Source organism: Haemaphysalis longicornis, unplaced genomic scaffold (assembly GCF_048455015.1).
Source record: "Haemaphysalis longicornis isolate Haplotype H1 unplaced genomic scaffold, Haemaphysalis longicornis Haplotype H1 scaffold_2, whole genome shotgun sequence".
NCBI classification, from domain to species: domain Eukaryota; kingdom Metazoa; phylum Arthropoda; class Arachnida; order Ixodida; family Ixodidae; genus Haemaphysalis; species Haemaphysalis longicornis.
Window position 1 is genome coordinate 223,653,892 of NW_027526295.1, and position 18,842 is coordinate 223,672,733.

Below are 18,842 nucleotides of genomic sequence, written 5' to 3' on the forward strand. Positions count from 1 at the left end.
CTCAACCTACAGTTTCTGCAGCCTATAGTGCATGGCGACACACTTTCATGTCATGACAACGTAAATTGATGTGATACGATACTTTCGAGCGTTCGGCAAGGTTGCAAAAACTGTTTTACCTTACATATGATAACCGGGAATCGGAATGCCTTCTGCCAAAGCCGACAACTCCAAAGGCCGGGAATTTGTTTTGGTCTTGTATTCTCTCTGTTGTCGGTTACTAGTAGCTGGCTCGAAAGATTGCTTAATACAGAAGCTGACGCCTAGCTCCGACTCTTCGAGCTCCGCCAGCACCGGCTTCGCAAGGAACGGGGCGACGTTTCTTCCGTAGAGACATCAAAAACTATACTTTAAATCACGCTTTGAGCTAGTGTATGCGATTTTAAGGCTATCATCATGATAAAAAGTTACGCACGCGCAAAATCTGGCGCGGACAACCATCACACGTCAACCGAGCGCAAAGAAGCAGCAGGGAGAGTGAGCCCGATTGAAGCAGACGACAAATACGAGAATCCCTAAGCCGACGTCACAGAGGCGCGCTTGGCAGCGCCGCCCGTGGTCGCGCTCACCGCCAATACAGGGTAAGGAGAGGTTTAGGAGCGCGTCGATTTAAAAGAGCAATTTTTTATTTGTGTTCTCATCGAGGAGGAAGCTCGTCCGTCCGTTTGTGTTGCACTTTCGCCGAATAAGAAAATGCTATTAATAAATGACTTAAGGTTTTCATAATTTCTTGCGTGTAAAAGCGCCTCTACTGCTCCCATCAAAAGATTTTTCTAGCAGTGCATATATGTACAGTAGTGACGCCGACTTGAAAAGGGCTAGCTGATAGCTTTGTTTGTAGGGCGACATGGGGTCTCGCGGAAGTATTTATAAAGGTCCTTGCGGTCCCCCTACTTTATAGGCAGAAAAAATATCCTCCCAATGATGCAGCTTTGTATAGCAGTGACACCGACGTCACGGGCTCCATCTGGCACCTTGAGGCGTAAGTGCACGATGATTGATGATGGTGAATCGCCGCTGTCTCGTGTGACCACTGGGATTATGATCACGCTCACCGTTGGTGCTTCCATAAGGCTGACGATGACCACGATAAGGTGTATATACTTACGAACAAATGTTCGCCTGGAGCCAATGTTACATCCTATCCAGTTATTAAAAATTTTAATGCGGGAATACTACACACATACTATCTCAGAGAGAGAAAGCGCAAAAGAGAAAATCACTGTGCCTGAAAAGAAAGCGCATTGAAAACCAACATATGTATGTTGTCATGACTTGGTAGTCAATTGAGAATGACGTTGAGGAAACTTCGTATACGTACACGTCTTGAAGACTTCATATTTCTTTTGAGTTTTGTGCATAGGGATGTGCTTTATTCGTTGTTCGGTACCCATTCCCAGAGTTCTAGCCACGCACAGTTTCGTCGCAACATACGCAGGCAGCCCCAGAGTTAGCAGACAGAACCTCGCGGATCCACGACGATAATTGACTGACAGCTCGACAAACACGGTCACCCTCGACCCAGCAGCGCGTTAAGTGAGCGCGCAAACTTGCAAGGCATGGTCGTGCTTCCCCGCCGGAGAGAAGCCTCCAAGAGGCGTTTGGGTTGCTATATTTAGTGATAATTTAGATGACACGCTGCCTCCCTGGCGACAGTGAAGGCGGTGGGACAAGAGAAGAACCAGGAAAGGCCAAGGCGTGCTTGGGAAGAAGCAGAGAATTGCGCGTACCTCTGCAGGCCTTGCGATGGGTGATGGGCTTGGAATGGTCCCGGTAATAGCCCTCCTTGCAGTAGTGACAGTGCCGGCCGGCGGTGTTGTGGCGGCAGTTTAGGCAGACGCCGCCGCTCTGGCGACCTGACAGCTTGTACAGCTCCATGTTGAAGCGGCAGCGCCGGGCGTGGAGGTTGCAGTTGCACGCTGCGCAGACAGAGAGAGAGACGCCAGGAATGAGACACTGAAGGGCAATCGCTCGTACATAGACAATCAACACCGATCTAAGCCGAGAAGTCACTGTTGCAAGGGAGATAACCAACATGCTTTGGGCGCTAGCAGGCAAAGCCAGAGTCTTCGCGCGTTTCGCTCCCTCCCTCCCTCCCTCCCTCCCTCCCTCCCTCACTCACTCACTCACTCACTCACTTGTTTTTACTGAAAACGCATTAGGTGTTTCCATGCACCAGTTTGCACCATCTGCGATTCCTGCCTTTTTGATTGCCCGCAATTACGAAATGAAAAACCTCGAGCGAGTGGGGAACGTGTTATATCCTCTGCCGTGCAACGACATGAAACATTCGCGTGCAGCACTCCTGGGATAACCCATTGACCCATTTAGTTTGGAAAGCTACTACTCACAAACACAAATAAAATTCATTGCCATTTCCCTCTGTGGAGGTGGAATGGCCAGCGGAATTGTTCGTGGGTTACTGGTTGACCTCATAATACCGTTCAAACCGCGCCGTCGCGGCGGGGGAGCGTTCAGTAGGGTTGTAGCCACGCCAACATTTTGCGCTTCCGACTCATGGAATTCGGGGTCCCGCCGGGCATCGCGCTTACTCTTAGCATCCGCGGCCCGATCGTCGTCGATGGTCCCATTCCACCGTGTTCGGACTCATTGCTCCTTAAAGGCCAACTGCGCTCAAAATTTTTTTTGTCCAAATAAGTAGTCTATGCTCTTAAAATCACCATGGCGAAATCCTTAGCTTCGTAATCACAAAGAGCGCTAGGTACCGCCGTTCAAAGTACCTCCGAGCAGACGACGTTTGCACCTGGCGGAGAGTCGCCGTAACAAGTTCCGAGCGGCCTGTGACGGAGGTTGGGGAACCTGTCCCGTGAAGCTCGCGCTTCTCCGGCGACTTGCAGGGCGCTCCGCCGGGCGCAATGATGCGTTCGCCCGGGGTTTCTCTGCTACACCAGCGCGCTGTACCGGCGTCTCCATCAAATGTTTAAACTAACCGCATAGGCAGTAATATCCCCCATTTTTCTCAATGCAAAAAAAAAAAAAAAAGAAAATGATTAGAAGCCTAAACCTATTCAGGCGCTTGCGAACGTGTTGGAGTTAGCAAAACTCTTTTTTCTTGAAAATAATATTTTTACTCAAAGAAAAAAATAGCGCAAAAGGAGCACTTGCCTTACATTTGTCATTCCTAATGCATTTACCACAGAAAAAAAAAGATATATTATAAATTATTGGCCACTTGCACTTTCGCGTCCAATATTGGCCTCATTTGGGCTGGCCCAACGCCACCTCTATCCTTTAGACATTTCCAAAAGTTTTACGACCCAAATAGAGTTCTTGTACACGCAGCTATAAACATTTGTGCGACTTTTGTCTCGCTAGCTAAGTGAACCAAAATCAGCCTTTCTCGTAGTAACAAATACACCCGCACAAATATTGGCCGTCGTATTTGGGAAGTGCGAAAACTAAACTGCTCCTCTCCTAAACAATAGATTATATTTTTGTTAGATTCCCAAGTGAAGTATTTACTTTGAGCGTTAGATTTAGTTTATTTGAAAATAAAACGTTTTCAACAGTACAGTCGGTAAAACGCTTGTCTATAACAGCGATTTCAACTTCAACCAGCTACTACCGAAAACTGCCGAAACATACTCGTTCCAAACATGTCGGAGGCAAAAGCGAAGGGCAAAGACTTCAGAATTCCGCAGTCGTTTTATTCAAATCCCGCTCCGTCGGGGCAGAATAGGGCTGAGAGTACGAAAGCTGTGTTATAGACAAGCCTTTTACCGACTGTACCTGTCTCTGGTTATAGTAGAAAACAGCGGTAGATAGGAAGTGTTTTCGTGTTTTAGTGCGTCATTTAGCTCTGGAGGCGGGCTTATAGTTTCAGATCCCTTTTATAATTCGATTCTCGATGTGCACACAGGGGAAAAAATACTGGGCCGATATTCACGAAGCTGTTTGTATGTAATGTATAGTAGAAATAGTGATTTATCTCCGCCCGCGTGCGATTTGTTCCCTTCAGAGAGGGCGACGTGATAGCCGAGGGGTCGGCTATAATAAAAGCTGCTTTTCGATATCGTATACGAGCAAATAGCTTTGTAAATCAGGGTCCGTTTTTTACTTGCAATGCCAAAAATTGCCATTCCGGCAGTTATTATGATGGAAAAAATTACTGTCGGGTGGTCTACTTCATCTTGATTGATAGCAACGGGATGCCGGAATTGCGCCCAACTCCATTATCACGGCATTTCGCACCCTTTTTATATGAACTGTTAGGTGACATTATTTTCACGTTGTCGAAAATTTGAGTGCAGTTGGCCTTTAATTTTCTTTACAATTAGGCTTCACTGCCTAACACGTAATGTGAGAAAGCCAGATTACATAAACAGAGGTTACATCGACGTTTTTAAAGTCGGCTGCTCCTCCAAGCACAAATGCATTGATTAGAAGATACTTTTCAGGGGCAATATACGGCATCTTGTATCAAACTATGAAGCGCCGTGGGCAAACAGCTGGCTGAAGGGGAGGGTATGCCGAAGTGAGGGCGAGTGCAGCCGCTTTACTCGGTTTGAGTGAGTACGCAAAAAAAAAAAGGGGGGGGGGGGGGGGGGGGGCTTGCATACAACAGCCTCGCTGTGAAATTAGAACTCCAAAAGCAGGGCCTAAGAGCAGTTGTCACCATGCCCTAGTTCTCAGCGTTCAGTCCATCATTTTCAAAGTTTTGAAGTACAAACTGGAATATATATCGCCTTTTTCAATACTATAACCACGAACATACAGTCACGCAATGTTTTCACCCAAAATGATAGTTTACATGAAAATGTTGTTTACCCCGCAACACACCATCTTGAGTAGTGGTTACGTGCAGCGGCGACGAACAAATGATGGCTTTCAGCGAGAAGCGTATGCATTACGCGCACTATTGAATTAGTACAATCTCGATATTAGCTTACTCTGCTAGAATGCGTACAATAGCCATAAGAATTTTCTCCCTCAACTTTAGCAGCCGATAATTTTCGCAAGGCTATTCATTGATATTTTATTATATTTATTTAAAGATACACAGGGTGTGTTTTGTTCAACATTGCATGCGTGTGGTCCTTGGTAGTAAATTTTGTTTCCAATTGCTGTCGTTTGCTACAAGTTTTATTTTGTTGTTACTGCCGTACCTTTGTGTCTGTTGAAGCATTTTCGAAATAACTGCAGCGTTATTCATGTAGTCGTACTATCCTAGGTATGTGAAATTATGTTATTACGCACCACTCTGCCGATTTACCATGTGAGGGCGGGACATTGTCGAGCAGCTTTAGCTGCGACCTTTTCCCTCGTCTCATTAGCTCTTTATTTGGGTTGAAATAAAGCTAAATGTTTCAAAAGTTCAAAGTTCACGCTTGAGTACAATTTTCGCACGTATGCTTCATAATACCACGCCGTTTTCGATCAGATATCTCTCCACGTGATAATCCGATAGAGGGCGCACTGACGGAATCATCAGCTTCGGTTCAAATGTGGTAAACTCCGGTAATCTTACAAACCACTCCACCGCCGTCGTCACGGTCTTATACAAAGCTGGCTAGCAGACAGGACACTCTCACCGGGCATTCCTCCCCTCCTCCCGATGCAGTCATATTGCTTTTCCTGCAGCCACGAGACCGGATTTGGCGGCAATCGTTGCGCCGGTATATTGTTTTTAACGCAGGAAATCTGCAAAAGTCATCACGGTGCCGTTTGCGAAGGAGAAAACAACGAAACGGAACCAAATGAGCGGGTCATAAAGATCTAAGCACCACCGGCAGCAGCATGCGAGAAGGTGTAACAGGACGAAGAGGAGCCACCAGCCCCCCCTCCCCCCTCTTCTTCTCTGCTCTTCGCAGCCCCCGGAGCATTCGGTCTCCCAAAGCCACGTGTGCACTCGTTGACGACACTGTGCAGGCCTCACAGCGCCGGCGCAGGGTGCGCGAGCGTCCAGTGAAAACAAACGGAAGAACGACAACAGCAGCGCCCAGCGCTACAATTTACGGTCACCGCCGCGCCTTCCGCCACGGAGGTGGATCCGAGTTCGTCAAAAGAAAGTGAGAACCTCCCGCAAAAAGATGAACGAAGAAAGGCAGTTTTGAGAAGAACAAACAAGCTAAAGCCCGGAAGGTTTTCGCAGCTGGGAAATAAGAAGGAAAACAAGCAAAGAAGGAGATTTTTTCTTTTCGTTTGAAAACCTTTCGAGGCGCAAACCGGCCGGCTGGTCTGGTTCAGAGTGATATCCGCGGCTTCGCCCAGACACGGCTGGCCAGACGATCGCAAGAGCAGGCGGGCTTGATAACGAGTCGAGTTTAGCAGGCAAATGAGACGGAACCTGGCTGAACGCTGGCGAAGGGAAGCCATTAGGAGGAGGTCGGCCAGGCACAAATGCACGCTTCACCTTCCCTTGCCCTTTCCTACGTTTTCACACGCGCGAGTGAGGAGCTGCTGCTTTTACGATCTCCGTGACGCCCGGCTGAACCGCGGGGCTCGCGGGACATCGAGCAGCGGCAGCGATGCCTTCCCGTCTCTCTTTTTATCCAACCCTTCCCTTATCCGTCGCCGTCTTCGCGTTAACACTGTCTTGCCTCGTCGGGAGCCCCACTGCGCACTCTCGGCAGACAGTTTTTTTTTTTTTTTGTGAAACATTTATGTCGTTGCATGAAGGAGGAAGACTCCACCGGAGCTGTTGTATAAGCCACTTGTCGAAGCGAACTGCGTGGTACTAGGAGGGTAGAGTCGTCGCGTGTCTTGCACGTGCGGCGGTCAGCGTTGGTTGTTATAGTAATTTCACCAGTACCACGATACGTGTGGGAAGCCATGCGTGCTTTGAGTGCAAACACTCTCACGCCAAAGCTCAGATTGAAATATGAAATACCGGAGTACTTGTACCGGACGAAAGGCGCAGATAATTTTTGCTGTTTTTATACAATATTAGCTGCTGTTGTGACCTTAGCTCCAGGCTTTGCTCCAGGTCAATGTCTTCTCCATTTCCCCCAAAATGTCTCCAAGTTCATGCTATCTGAATGCGAGAAAGTAAAAAGCCTGAACACAGTTTTTTTTTTTTTCGTGTGTGTCTGTGTAAGTCAATAATACCGCTCTCCAAAGGGATGGGAAATCAAAAGAATACATCAAACACCTGCCGGGGCCACGTTGTGCAGTTAAGCTCACCGAAACCTTCAATACTCTTTTCAGCTGCTTTTTTAAACCTTAGTCGATATTGACAGCTCAGGAGAAAAAAGGACTATTCCTACGCGGCCGCCTCAAGAACGACTTCAGTGACGTCACAAGGGCTCGCAATTTGGTTTGGTGGCAACCTCAGTTTTCAAAATTCTGATGATCACCTGCTTGATTGTTGACGACGTCCTTGTGGGTGTTCAAGTGCAATTTACGCACAGTAATAACGCTCACGATACGTATCCGTCAAATGTCGCCGTGTGGACTTGTGAACGAACCGTCACAGCCGAGGTTACGAGTCGGTGCACCGTATTCAACGCACTTAACGCACCTTTCCCATTAAAAAAAAAGAAAAAAAAAAGAGGGGTCACGAAAATTCACCTAAAAACTGAAAACATGAGCTAAGCAATAAATTTGTAACTTTTCGCCAACGCTTACTCTCTCTAGCATCTTTTAGAACAAATCGAATTAGATTAAGGTTTAGCCGCCGAAGCTATATGCTTGCAAAGAGACACGTACGCAGCCTAAGGATAGACCACCCAGGCACCCGGTGGTCTTGCTACAGGAGTTAATGTAGAGTGAATGCAACTTGGAGTTTATAGAAATTCATTGAAAGCCGTCAATATAGATGATAAAGGACGATACTCAGACTAGCCGCTCCGTGCATGGGATCTCGCCCTCATAACCAGTTCGAACCTGTCTCGCACATATTTTCTTTTAGTGACACCCCGACGCGGGGCATCGTCCGTTACTGTGCCTACGGCCGAACCTGGTGATAATCTCAGCAGCTATTTGTTGGACACGCCGTAGGAAGCCATACCTGCAGCCTATTTATATTCAGACCACCCTCTTTTCACGCTGCTGTATAGATATTCGAAAGGCGCGCCGATTCGTATCTTTAGAGAGACTGGAATACATGGACAGATACTTTCCCGGCCATGGCGGCTCCTGGTGTTTGATTTATCCCGCTCCGCCAGGCTCTTGCGATGAAATATTAAAGACAAAATGAAGAAAAAGACAAGTTCCTTTAGATGCATTACTTAACCTACGTTTAAGTCATGAATTACACTCGTTCTCTCGGTAAGAACGGTCAATATGCGACGAAGCGTGCTGTGCTCGCAAGAGAACACTATATTTGAATCCAGCAGTCATGCTTGTACTGAAGTCGGCCTTATCTATTGGCTCACGCTGTTATATTCACTAACGTTGACCGGCCTTTCTCGGGACGGTAAGAGGATTTAAGTGTCTGCTCCACACTGACTCCAATGTGCAGTGGGAAACGCATTACAAAGAAGGAATAACCAAATAGGATTGATTGTGCTCAAGGGGAAACCTTAAGGCGTAATTAATGATCCCCACAAAGTTCCGAGTCAGGCAGTCAATCTTTTCTCTATTTTTCGTCCATGAAGCTAGGAACTGACATTGCAAGGGTTAGTTTGAAACTCTAAACTATTAAAAATATATATTTTTCGTCGCGCGTCGGTCTCTCATCTCGCTGCCGATTTTTCGTTCTTTTTTTAATTGCGATAGTATGCCCTTTGGCATAAATGATAAGTTCATTTGTAATTTGCGTAAAGTTATCTGAAGTCCGATACTGGATGCACCGTATGAGAAGCACCTTACTGTTAGGCTACGGAGTAATTAAAAAAACCCCACGGGACCCTTAACTAGCGTCGAAATCTCGCGTCCTTGGACATCTCCACGGTTCACCTCCAACAGGAATAAATGCTTCGGATGTAATTTCTCCATTCAACCAGAAAGATAACTTAGACTATTGTAGAAAGGGCATGACATTTTTCTTCCGGAAACCTGTAAAATAAATCACTTCTGTTTAAAATTTTATTTTAGAATGATGAGAAATATTATTCAAGCTCTTCTGATGCGTCACTGGGTGGACGGCAGGGCAAGGTGGCGACCCATTGTCGACCTTTTTTCACAGCTTGGAAAGCAAAGACGACAAGGAGGGACATAAGCCAGGCAAACGGATAAAACAGCGTGTCCTCCCACCTGTACTTGTTATTTACGCTGTGGACTGACGTAATATGGTGCGAAAAATTGTATCCTTAGTGGGGAGCAAATTTGTAAATTTTCATTGCACTATGCTGAGAGGAATTTCTATAAATCTTGTTTGGGTGTCATAAAAATGTATTCATCAGTCTTTGCTAACGAAACTTGGTGCAGTGTAAGTGAAGCTCATACTAAGCCATAAAGAAACATAAGGGTACATTGCACGAACAGAAGTTGAGACGGTGACAAGACCAATATAAAGTACAGCCATCTACGATCCCCCCGTAACTCGTCAGCCCCCATGGCGGGTTTGACCCTCGTGCCATCGCAGTTAGTGTACAGTCGCTCACCGGTTCAGCTAACCGGAAGGTTGTCCACTAACTGTGACGCTGATCATTGGACCTACAAACTTCAGCCCCGTGCTTAGTTAACGGTAGCCTTGCAGGTACGGAAGAATATTGTACAGAAAACATAAGCGCCTGCTGAAATGAAGGCATTGAAAGCTACAGGACACTTCGTTCGAGATAAGACCAGCACAACTTTCCCTACAATTGTAACGTAAGTTGTGCCGGTTCTTCCTGCATGCGTAAAGTTGCACTCCCGACGAAGGATTAGACGCCGATACCGCGCAAAGTAAATTTACCGATATAAACGAATGTATGCACTCGAGTTTCTCAAACCGCAGAACGGCTATTGTGTATTTCAAAACAGCGCAAAAAGCGGCTTGTGTCGTTGTTTCATTGTCCCGTCTTTTTGCGCTGTTTTGAAATTCAGTATGCACCAACTAGCCCAAACCACCGTTCTAACGCAGGCTATTCTGTGCAACGGTATGGACGCGACTGACGAATGCGTGCCCGCGGTCTGTGGGGCCGCGTCGTGAGGTATAGAATCGGCTCCCCGTTCCAAGCTGGCCTATCATCTCGTCCCTCGGACAAAGAGATAAATAAATCGCGCCTCGCGTCATTCTGCAGCTTCTTCCGCAGCACGAACTCCGGCTTCAATAGCGCTTTCGCCCAGTTCGACGACCCGCGTGGCGCGCCGACTTTATGCTTCATGCAGCCCCGAACAAACCCCCGTGCGCGGGGCATACACGTCAGGGACGGATGAGGCCCTATACAAACCGCAGGAGCATCTCCGTGTCAATACGCCGCCACGCGTTCGCGTCTTCTTCCCGCACGCGGACAGGGCATTGAAAGCGGTCTTGCGCCCGAGACGGGACGTATCAAATGTCATTATACCTGCTCCGCGGCAAATCTGCCTCCGCTGCTGCAAGCCGCCGGTCACTGCACGGCTGCCTGTCTCTATGGTCTTGCACCTGCACGGACATTCCTGGACGCCGCCAAGTTCAAGGCACTCTCTTTTTTGCGTCCGCTGGCTGTCGGTCGCACGTTTTCCTGGTCCTCCGTCAGTCAACGCCCGTTATCTCGATTGCGAACGCGTGCAATGTTTTACCAACGCGTACTGAGGCTCCGTCGAAGAAATTTCAGTACATAGACGTCTGTTGCTTACCGATGTCTACTGCTCGCTCTGCTACGGAAAGATGAGCCTCAACGAACTGTGAGTAACGAAGCATGCCGAGAAGATAAAAAAAAAAAAAACAGAGAGAAGGCTCTTTATTGAAAAAGCAGAGAGTTCTGCCGGCGTTTTAAATCGTCTACATGCCTCTCTGCTAGGGGTCGGGGATGTAGGGAAGACAGGCACTAGAAAGAGGTGGGCAGAAAGAAATAAAAACAAACTGCTGGACAATCTGTTCTACTTTCTGCGCAGTTTTCAAGCTCGTTTCGATTCATTTAACCATGCTCCCTTGTGCATAGTTTGTTTTCTGTTCGCCCACCATCTTTCGAGCTTCGTCCGAGCTGCCATCCTTTGAAGAGAGAGAGAGAGAGAGAGAGAGAGAGAGAGAGAGAGAGAGAGAGAGAGAGAGAGAGAGAGAGAGAGAGAGAGAGAGAGAGAGAGAGAGAGAGAGAGAGAGAGAGATTCGCTCGCCTTTACAACGGCAAAATACACTCGTGCGGTTTAGGATCTGCTTAACGTGAATCACGGCAAGCATGGCAATAAAGTCTATGCGTGGCTCTGGTCGATCTTATTGTCCACAGTGCTCACGTGGAGTTTAAACATTATATAGTAACTCGGGGGACGAATTGCAAAGCATGCTTTCCGCACTGGGCGAACAGAGTAGAACCGTGGGCCTGAAAATTAATATGCAGAAAACTAAAGTAATGATCAATAACCTCGGAACAGCACAGCAGTTTGGGATAGATGGCGAGGCAGTGGAAGTGGTAAGCGAATATATATACTTAGGCCAAGTTGTGACCCCAGATCCCAACCATGAGGCGGAGATAATTAGAAGGATCAGAATGGGGTGGGGTGCATATGGCAGACATTCTCAGATAATGAATAGCAGCCTACCATTGTCGCTGAAGAAGAAAGTGTATGACAGCTGCATCTTACCGGTACTCACCTACGGGGCAGAAACTTGGAGGCTCACTAAGAGGGTTCAACTTAAATTGAGAACGACTCAGCGGGCAATGGAGCGGAAAATGATAGGTGTAACATTAAGGGACAAGAAGAGAGCGGAGTGGGTCAGGGAGCAAACTGGTGTTAAAGACATATTAGTAGAAATTAAGAAGAAGAAATGGACGTGGGCAGGGCATGTAATGCGAAGGCAAGATAACCGCTGGTCATTAAGGGCAACAGAGTGGATCCCTAGAGAAGGCAAGCGTTGCAGGGGGTGGCAGAAAGTTAGATGGGCAGATGAGATCAAGAAGTTTGCGGGGATAAATTGGTCACAGTTGGCACAGGACCGATGTAATTGGAGAATAATGGGAGAGGCCTTTCACCTGCAGTGGGCGTAGATAGGCTGGTGATGATGATGATGATGATGATGATATACATATACCGGCGATCCGCTCGCGACCACTGTTAGCTTCTTCCAAAAGACAAATCAGCCCCCAGTGTTAATACAATAAATTGAATACGCTACGTCCGTCCCCCAAAAAAGAAAACACGCACACAAGTTTACGGGGTGCATGCCTATAGAGGTGAAAGCGGCGTATAATTTATGTCGTTGCATCCCGGATGCGCGGTCCCAACCTATAGCCGCGTGCAATGAGCGCTCGCTGGCCGCGCGTCAACCTTCAGCGTCCGGCGCAAGAGCGCGTGCGCACACACACTACACACGCGCTGCCACCACCGAAGGCGTCGCCGGTCGACAGGCACTTTGTCACGGCGAGGGCCCCGCGGCAGCTGGGAGACAATGACGAAGCGTCAAGGAAAACAATCGAAACGCAAAGGGAGCGCGACTCGCACGCGGCCGCTGGGGAACCGTACAAGCGGACGCATATATGCGTGCACCGCGAGAGAGACCCGAGCGGGCAGCGGCGGCTATAAGGCCTCCCGGAGAGGCGGCTCCAAGATGAATGAAACGCAGGCAGGCTCGCGGTGGAGGCGCGCGAACGTGTGACAGCTGCGAGATGCGCTCAGCGTGCTTTTCCCCACGTGCTAACGCCGGCAGCGGCGGCGGCTCGACGTCTTGAACAAACTCGCGACGCGCGCTCCTTGAACGATTGTGCAAACGCGGAGGCAACGGCGCCGGCCGCTTGCACGCACGCATGGCTCCGAGTTTGCACTTCGAGTCTGCTACGAACAGTTGTCCTATTTGCTTATTCATTGTCTCTGCAGCGTGCGTTAATTTGACTACATGGAATAAAAACAGTCCTAGATGGCATCTTAAGAGGACTCAAGATGTACACGCGATAGCGCTACCTTGACACCGAAGGAGCGTTTTGAATTGAATTGTTGCATTTGCCATTTTAGGGGCGAAGCACCTTAGGACCTCGCTTTGTCCAGGGCTTGGCGTCCGTGTACACAGTGTTGCGCATGCGCGAGAAGGGTTGGATTGGATTGGATTGGATTGGAATGAAATTGATTGGATTGGATTGGATTAAATTGTGTGTCGGATTTGGTTGGAATTGTATATACTCACACGCGCGTTGCCACTCATTTACATACGCGAGTGGGCAATGCCACGGGCGATTTACGGTAAGAACGATCCCTAGTGCTTCGTCCACTCGTCATTATTCACTTAGTGGAGATGCGTGAGTTTTTTGCTTTAAAGCAAACAAGTTCAGGGAAGAGAGCAAGACTAGCGGCAGCGGTTTTAATCGGCGCGGCACAGGAAATACGCAGTGCGTGAAAGGCTCCGAGGGCGGATTGTAGGCGGCAGTGCGAGTGTTTCAAACTTTTGTCGTTTCTTCTTCCCTCTTCTCTTCCCCTGGCTAGGTGGATTACAATATGGGCCAAATGGACAGAGGTTTGTTGTATTTCGGCGATTCTCAGATCGGCTCTGTCGCTTCTCTGTAAAGGGCCAAGCCAAGGCTTATTGCGTGACCGTTCTTTGGGGATAACATCCCGATCAGTTTTCTAGGGTGGTGTTTTAAATTGGCTGCTTGGCGCCATCCATCCTTTGCTGGTCAGATCTAGAGGCGGAGACAAGGTCGCGAGAAATTCGAAAAGCAATTTAAGAATTCGTGCAATTAGTCACCATATCTTCGGCTTTTTTCTAATCAGGACACATCTCAGTTCGTTCCTGGTCTCAATTTATGCTTTCCTTGGTTTTTGAGAGCTCGGTCTTAATCTTTCTCCCAGGCTTTTTAGTGACAATGCTGGCACAATGCTGGCGCCAGCATCAGTTCAGGAGGCACAGGTGCTTTGGTGGGAAGGAGTTGCAGGAGCATCTGGCGATCGTATACGGGGAGTATGCGACTAAGGACGGGCGTTGAACGAGCTTCACTGCGCAGGAGCGGCGCCTGCTGAAACCACGTGTGCTTTTTTTAGTCTCCGCCGTAGTCATAGAGTCTCTTACTAATATGCACTAGAGGTAAATCTGGCGCCACTGCCTACGGGAGCCGCGCTTCGGCGAGAGTTCCTTAGGCAGGCACGTTCCACTTGTCCTTGGCATGGCTCAAAAACAGGCTGAAAAGTTGGCTCTGGCTGCAAAAAAACAACAATATTACTATATAAGGTTCATCAAATTTGTTTTGTTATTAAAATTAAACCTCCAGAAAGATTAATTTGTCAGTGATTATGTAGAAGCTTCATGCACGATGAACAAGGAAAAAAATGTTACCCTTCTTTCTTGATTTTGGCTTCGAGACAAAAAAGAAGCCATATGGCTAGCTAAGCCAAGTAGGCGAGGAACATTGCTATACTCGGTGACAACTTAAGAACGGCACCGAAAGTTGCCGCTGTGCCTTATCACCGTAGCCGGCTGTTTTTCCGCGCGGCTCAAGTAGGGCGTTACTGGGAATATTTTGAACATGGCGTGAGCCGTTCCCGTGATTTTTTGGACTTAATATGCTTATAAACGACTCCAGTGACGACAAACAAACTGCGTGAAACAAGGCAGACGATATCCCGCATTCATAGCAAACCGCTTTCAAAACGCGCGCGCACTGACGTCACGGGTCCGGCGCTTTGGCGGAGTGATACACTACATAAGGTGGTGCCGTTCTTGAGTTGTAACCGAGTATAGCGGCACTGGCACCGCCCACGGCGGCCCGTGACTGCAGCGACAGATTTCCCTCTAGTATATATTAGTATGAAACTCTATGGCCGCAGTATCGCTGCCCTTCTTTCTACCCTCCAGCTGCCGCTGCCGAGCATTCAAGATTCAGGCGAGCTCTCGTATCTGGCTGCATTAGTATATATAGCTTCCGGTCGGCAGTGATGATGTAATTCCGCGGACGGCTATCACCCACGGAAAAATCGGGAAATGAGCCTAATAATGCTATCGCTTTAAAAGAACAAGAATGCATTAGCTTCAAAACGTCTTCTCGGCTCTGCGGAAAGCATGCGCTTGTATTGGCAATGCTGGAAAAAGCAACGAGAGAGAGAGATAGAGAGAGAGAGAGAGAGAAGACTGCGAGCTCACAATCCACAGGCCGTTGTTGCCTCTCAGACTCTGCCCGCCAGCTGGCTCGTACCAGGGTAGCTAACACATGCTTCTCGGCTTTTTTATCCGCACGATCCGTAAGGCGCCAGACCGAGGCGTGAGAACGGCGAGTCGCGGGTGGAACCTTGCGCGCACAGCCTCTTAATCGAAGTTGCAGACAGTTATACGACCCACTCAGGGGAAAGCGGCGACACATACGGGCCACGAGGGAAGCAAACAGAATGAGCTCGAAAACAATGGAGTTCAGGCGAGGGGCAACAAAAAAGAATGAAAGGTTGGGTATACAACATGGCAAGACTTTCAAGCGCCAAATATTTAGACAGGGGACGTGAAAGACAGAGACAGAGTCTTATCATGGATTGCCAGCTGGCTCGAATCCACACGTTGTCAAGTTACAACATGGCGCACTGCGGTATTACAAAACAGAACAGCCCGGAACGAGCAACAAAAACGTCAGATAGACGTTGGAGATCGCACGGAGGGCCGCGACTGTGACGAATTGCCCGCGGGTCGAGAGAGAGCACGGCGCAAGGTGAAAAACACGACCAGGACGGAGTGCCCCGGCAAGCGCGCGGCGCCGCTCGCTGCATGGTGGTACCGTTTACACGTGGAACGCCCACGCGGAAACAAGAGCCGGCTGCTTGGGAGCCGCACGGGCGAAGACGTTGCGCAACGCAAGGACGCGTAGGATCCGACCGCAGAGAAGGCCTAACGTCCTCTCGGGCCCATTGTCTCTCCCTTCTTGTTCCCTGGTTTTTCGCTTCCGCCGCGCTGCGAGCCAGAGGTCGTGAACCCGCACCGGCGAAATCCACGTCACAGGGAGGAGGGGTGCGCAACAGGGAAGTGTGGCGGCCATCAACGCATCGCGTCCTCCGTGAACGGAGACCGGCGCCCGCGCTGCTCGCGCGTGTGTATGCACACGCCCGAGTTCAAGATGGGAATAAAGCGATACGCGAGCTGCTGCGGTCCAGTGGGCGGTTTGAAAAGTGCCGCGCTTTCTGCCCTCTTTCTTCATATAGCGAAGTGCGCCCGCTTCTGAGCGAACACCGACTGCCACGAACAGCAGGGGTGCTATGGTATATGTATGACTGACTATTCGTTTACCGCGTTTTGTAATTAACTGACTGCCCTTACGGGCTGCCAATTTTTCACGGGTTAACCATGCATATTGGATGCGGGCATCTGCCTGTTTTCGGTGCCCGGCTAGCTGTTGCGGTGTGCAAGCTATGTGTCATTCTGCCACCCGCCTTTCCGCTCTTATATCACCTCCTCGACGTGGGGGGTCCCTAGGCGGGTTTTATTTCCTGCGAAGCACGCCGTCTTTTCCTCGTAGCTAACTGGCCTCTGGTGCCACGTTGGTAATAATAACGAGCAGCTCCTCTGACGAGGCACGAGGGATACCAGCGCCCCGCAGGTTTCCGAATGAGTGCATTTATTGTATATCGAAGAGAAGGATGCTGGCGCTGTCTGCTGCTGACGATTTAGCGCTAAATTTAGCCCACGCGTTTAAGCGTGCTGAGTAAGGTTGCGGGAAATAGCTAATTCAAATACAGTTAACGTTAGTTTTAATTTTATCGCTTTGTACAGATTTTCATCCTATTAGATTTTGATTGATCCCACTGTGAAAAATTGCGAGAAAATTGTCTCCATCTCCGCTTGTAACAAGTATTGCTTATAACGAAGACAGTTTTCTATCCGGTGAAGTGCGTTAAAACGAGGGTTTTCTTTACTTCTAATTTGAGATTGACGTTTCCGTGCGATATGGCCCAGTGCACACCTATTGCGAACATCAAAATGTGTACGAAGCAAGGGTGGGGTCTGCGTAAGTACGACCACACGGATGTCCTTAGAGAAGGCCAAAAGAGTCATGGCCAATTGTTCATAACTCCCGCTTTGGAACCCGTGGTACGGTTAACCAGAATTTGGCGTGAGTTCGATTCCGTATACTGACAAGTGCGCTTTGACTTTGAGAAGCTTCCTAAATCTTTCCGTGGGCAAGCACCTATGCACGCACAAAAATTTGAAGATGGGTTGGAAACTTGCATAAGCATTTCTTGCCTAAAGTAAATTACACCCCCGTTGATAGCGTCGCGAAGCGAATGTCTCTTGATGATTTCTGGTTGTTTTGAGTTATCTTCCCGCCGCCGGGGCTCTTCCTCCCAAGTGTTTTGTGTGAAAACGCTTCGGACGCGGCTGGGCCCTGGCCCCCTTTTTTCTGAGAAACGCTTCTGGCGCGTGTGTTTGCCCGTCGGCCGACCAGGGGTACGCGACTGTTGAGGGGAGCGAGCCATCGGCCCGTCAAAGGTTACCGCGCGCAGTGGCGTCTCCGACCCCCCGTTGCGTCTACGCGGGCCGCTCTGTGCTCCGAACCCTCGGTCTGGTTCAAACGACCGCCTGTCTTTTCCCCTTTCGAGTTTGTATGCACTACTTTATTCTCGCCAGTAATTCTTTGGCCGGAAACGGGTGCCTTCGAGTTTGAACTTGGTGCCTTCTGTGTTTGATTTTTTCCTTTTCACTTTAGCGGGAACATGGCTGATTGGAGCTAAGAAGCGTCTCGCGGATTGGCTGCGGAAAGCCTAGTTCCATTGCGTCCGCACGCTCCAGGATGCACTTTTTCCCCCAATACGTCCCCCGCCGGACCGCTTGAAGCGAATATAACGCGGCTCCTCCGGCTATTGAGGGCGGCGGGCGGCCTGCACCAGGGCTTACTTCAGAAACTCTGCCGCTCGTCGTCGTGCCCTCCCGCCGGGAGATCGAGATCCAGTCAGCCATGCCCCGCTAGGTACTCTTAATCTTTTGACTGTCTTTCTCATCTATATAATAAGTGTAATTGTTTCAAGTTTATATGTGCTAAATGTCATCAATGTTACCAGTAAATTAAATCATTTAACTTTAAACCCTCTTCAACGCCTCGGCTTTTCCCTGCGAAAGCATGCTACCGTAGCGGCAGGCACTGGACCAAATTACGCCGTTACAATAGGTTACAACAAATCTTAGACTTTTCATTAGGGTTCTCACGTTGGAAGTGGCCGTAAGTGCAGTTTAAAACCTTTTCTTCTGTGCGCCGCTTTGTGCACAAAGATAAGCCTTCAGCGGGGTGCGTGTGATTGCGAACAAGACGACGCAGTTAACCCTTGTTCTGATCTCACTCCCCGCTTGACCCCTGGGAATCACACTCATGCGCAATTTAATTAGGCTGGGCATGTTATAAATAACATTAATGGAGGTTTGGATACGACATTCTCTTCCCGTCAGATTAGTTGCACTAGCGCACACGCATGCCCGATGGTTAATGTTTCCTTTAGGACTCCCACAATACAGAGCTGTCGTGCAGGGGAGAATAGTCACACCGCACGGACTCGCTTTATTTAAAATAATTGAGTAAGCGGCCGTTGATGAAGAATGTATTACGCTATTGAATCATGATGTGATTCATTTTCAATCCACGAATGTCTTCTGAAGTTTTGAAGGCCAAGCCCTATTTTTTGTACTTCTAGGAAGCAACCACACAGGAGACTCCTTTTTTCTAAAGCTGCGCTAAAATCAGTTGGACGTGTGTCACGCTGTCGACTCGAAACGAAACGAAACGAAACTCTGGAAGGCAAGGCGCCTTGTGCCGGACTGATGCAGCCTGTATATGCAAGCGGTGTGCGCGTGGACTACACCTGTCCACTGCTTGCTCGGTGACGAGCCTGGCTACGGATGGGGGAGCCTCACACAGTGCGGTGCAGCG

At 48.9% G+C, this 18,842-nt stretch overlaps 1 protein-coding gene across 1 annotated transcript in view; it reads right to left on the reverse strand.

Moving 5' to 3' along the window:
• The window catches only part of LOC144169995 (netrin-1-like), a 196,035-nt gene that overhangs the window by 75,511 nt on the left and 101,682 nt on the right, over positions 1 to 18,842 (reverse strand). Inside the window, exon 2 of the mRNA XM_077699484.1 lies at positions 1,731 to 1,919. Coding sequence (XP_077555610.1) covers positions 1,731 to 1,919 — 189 coding nt within the window. The remainder of the gene's footprint in view (positions 1 to 1,730; positions 1,920 to 18,842) is intronic.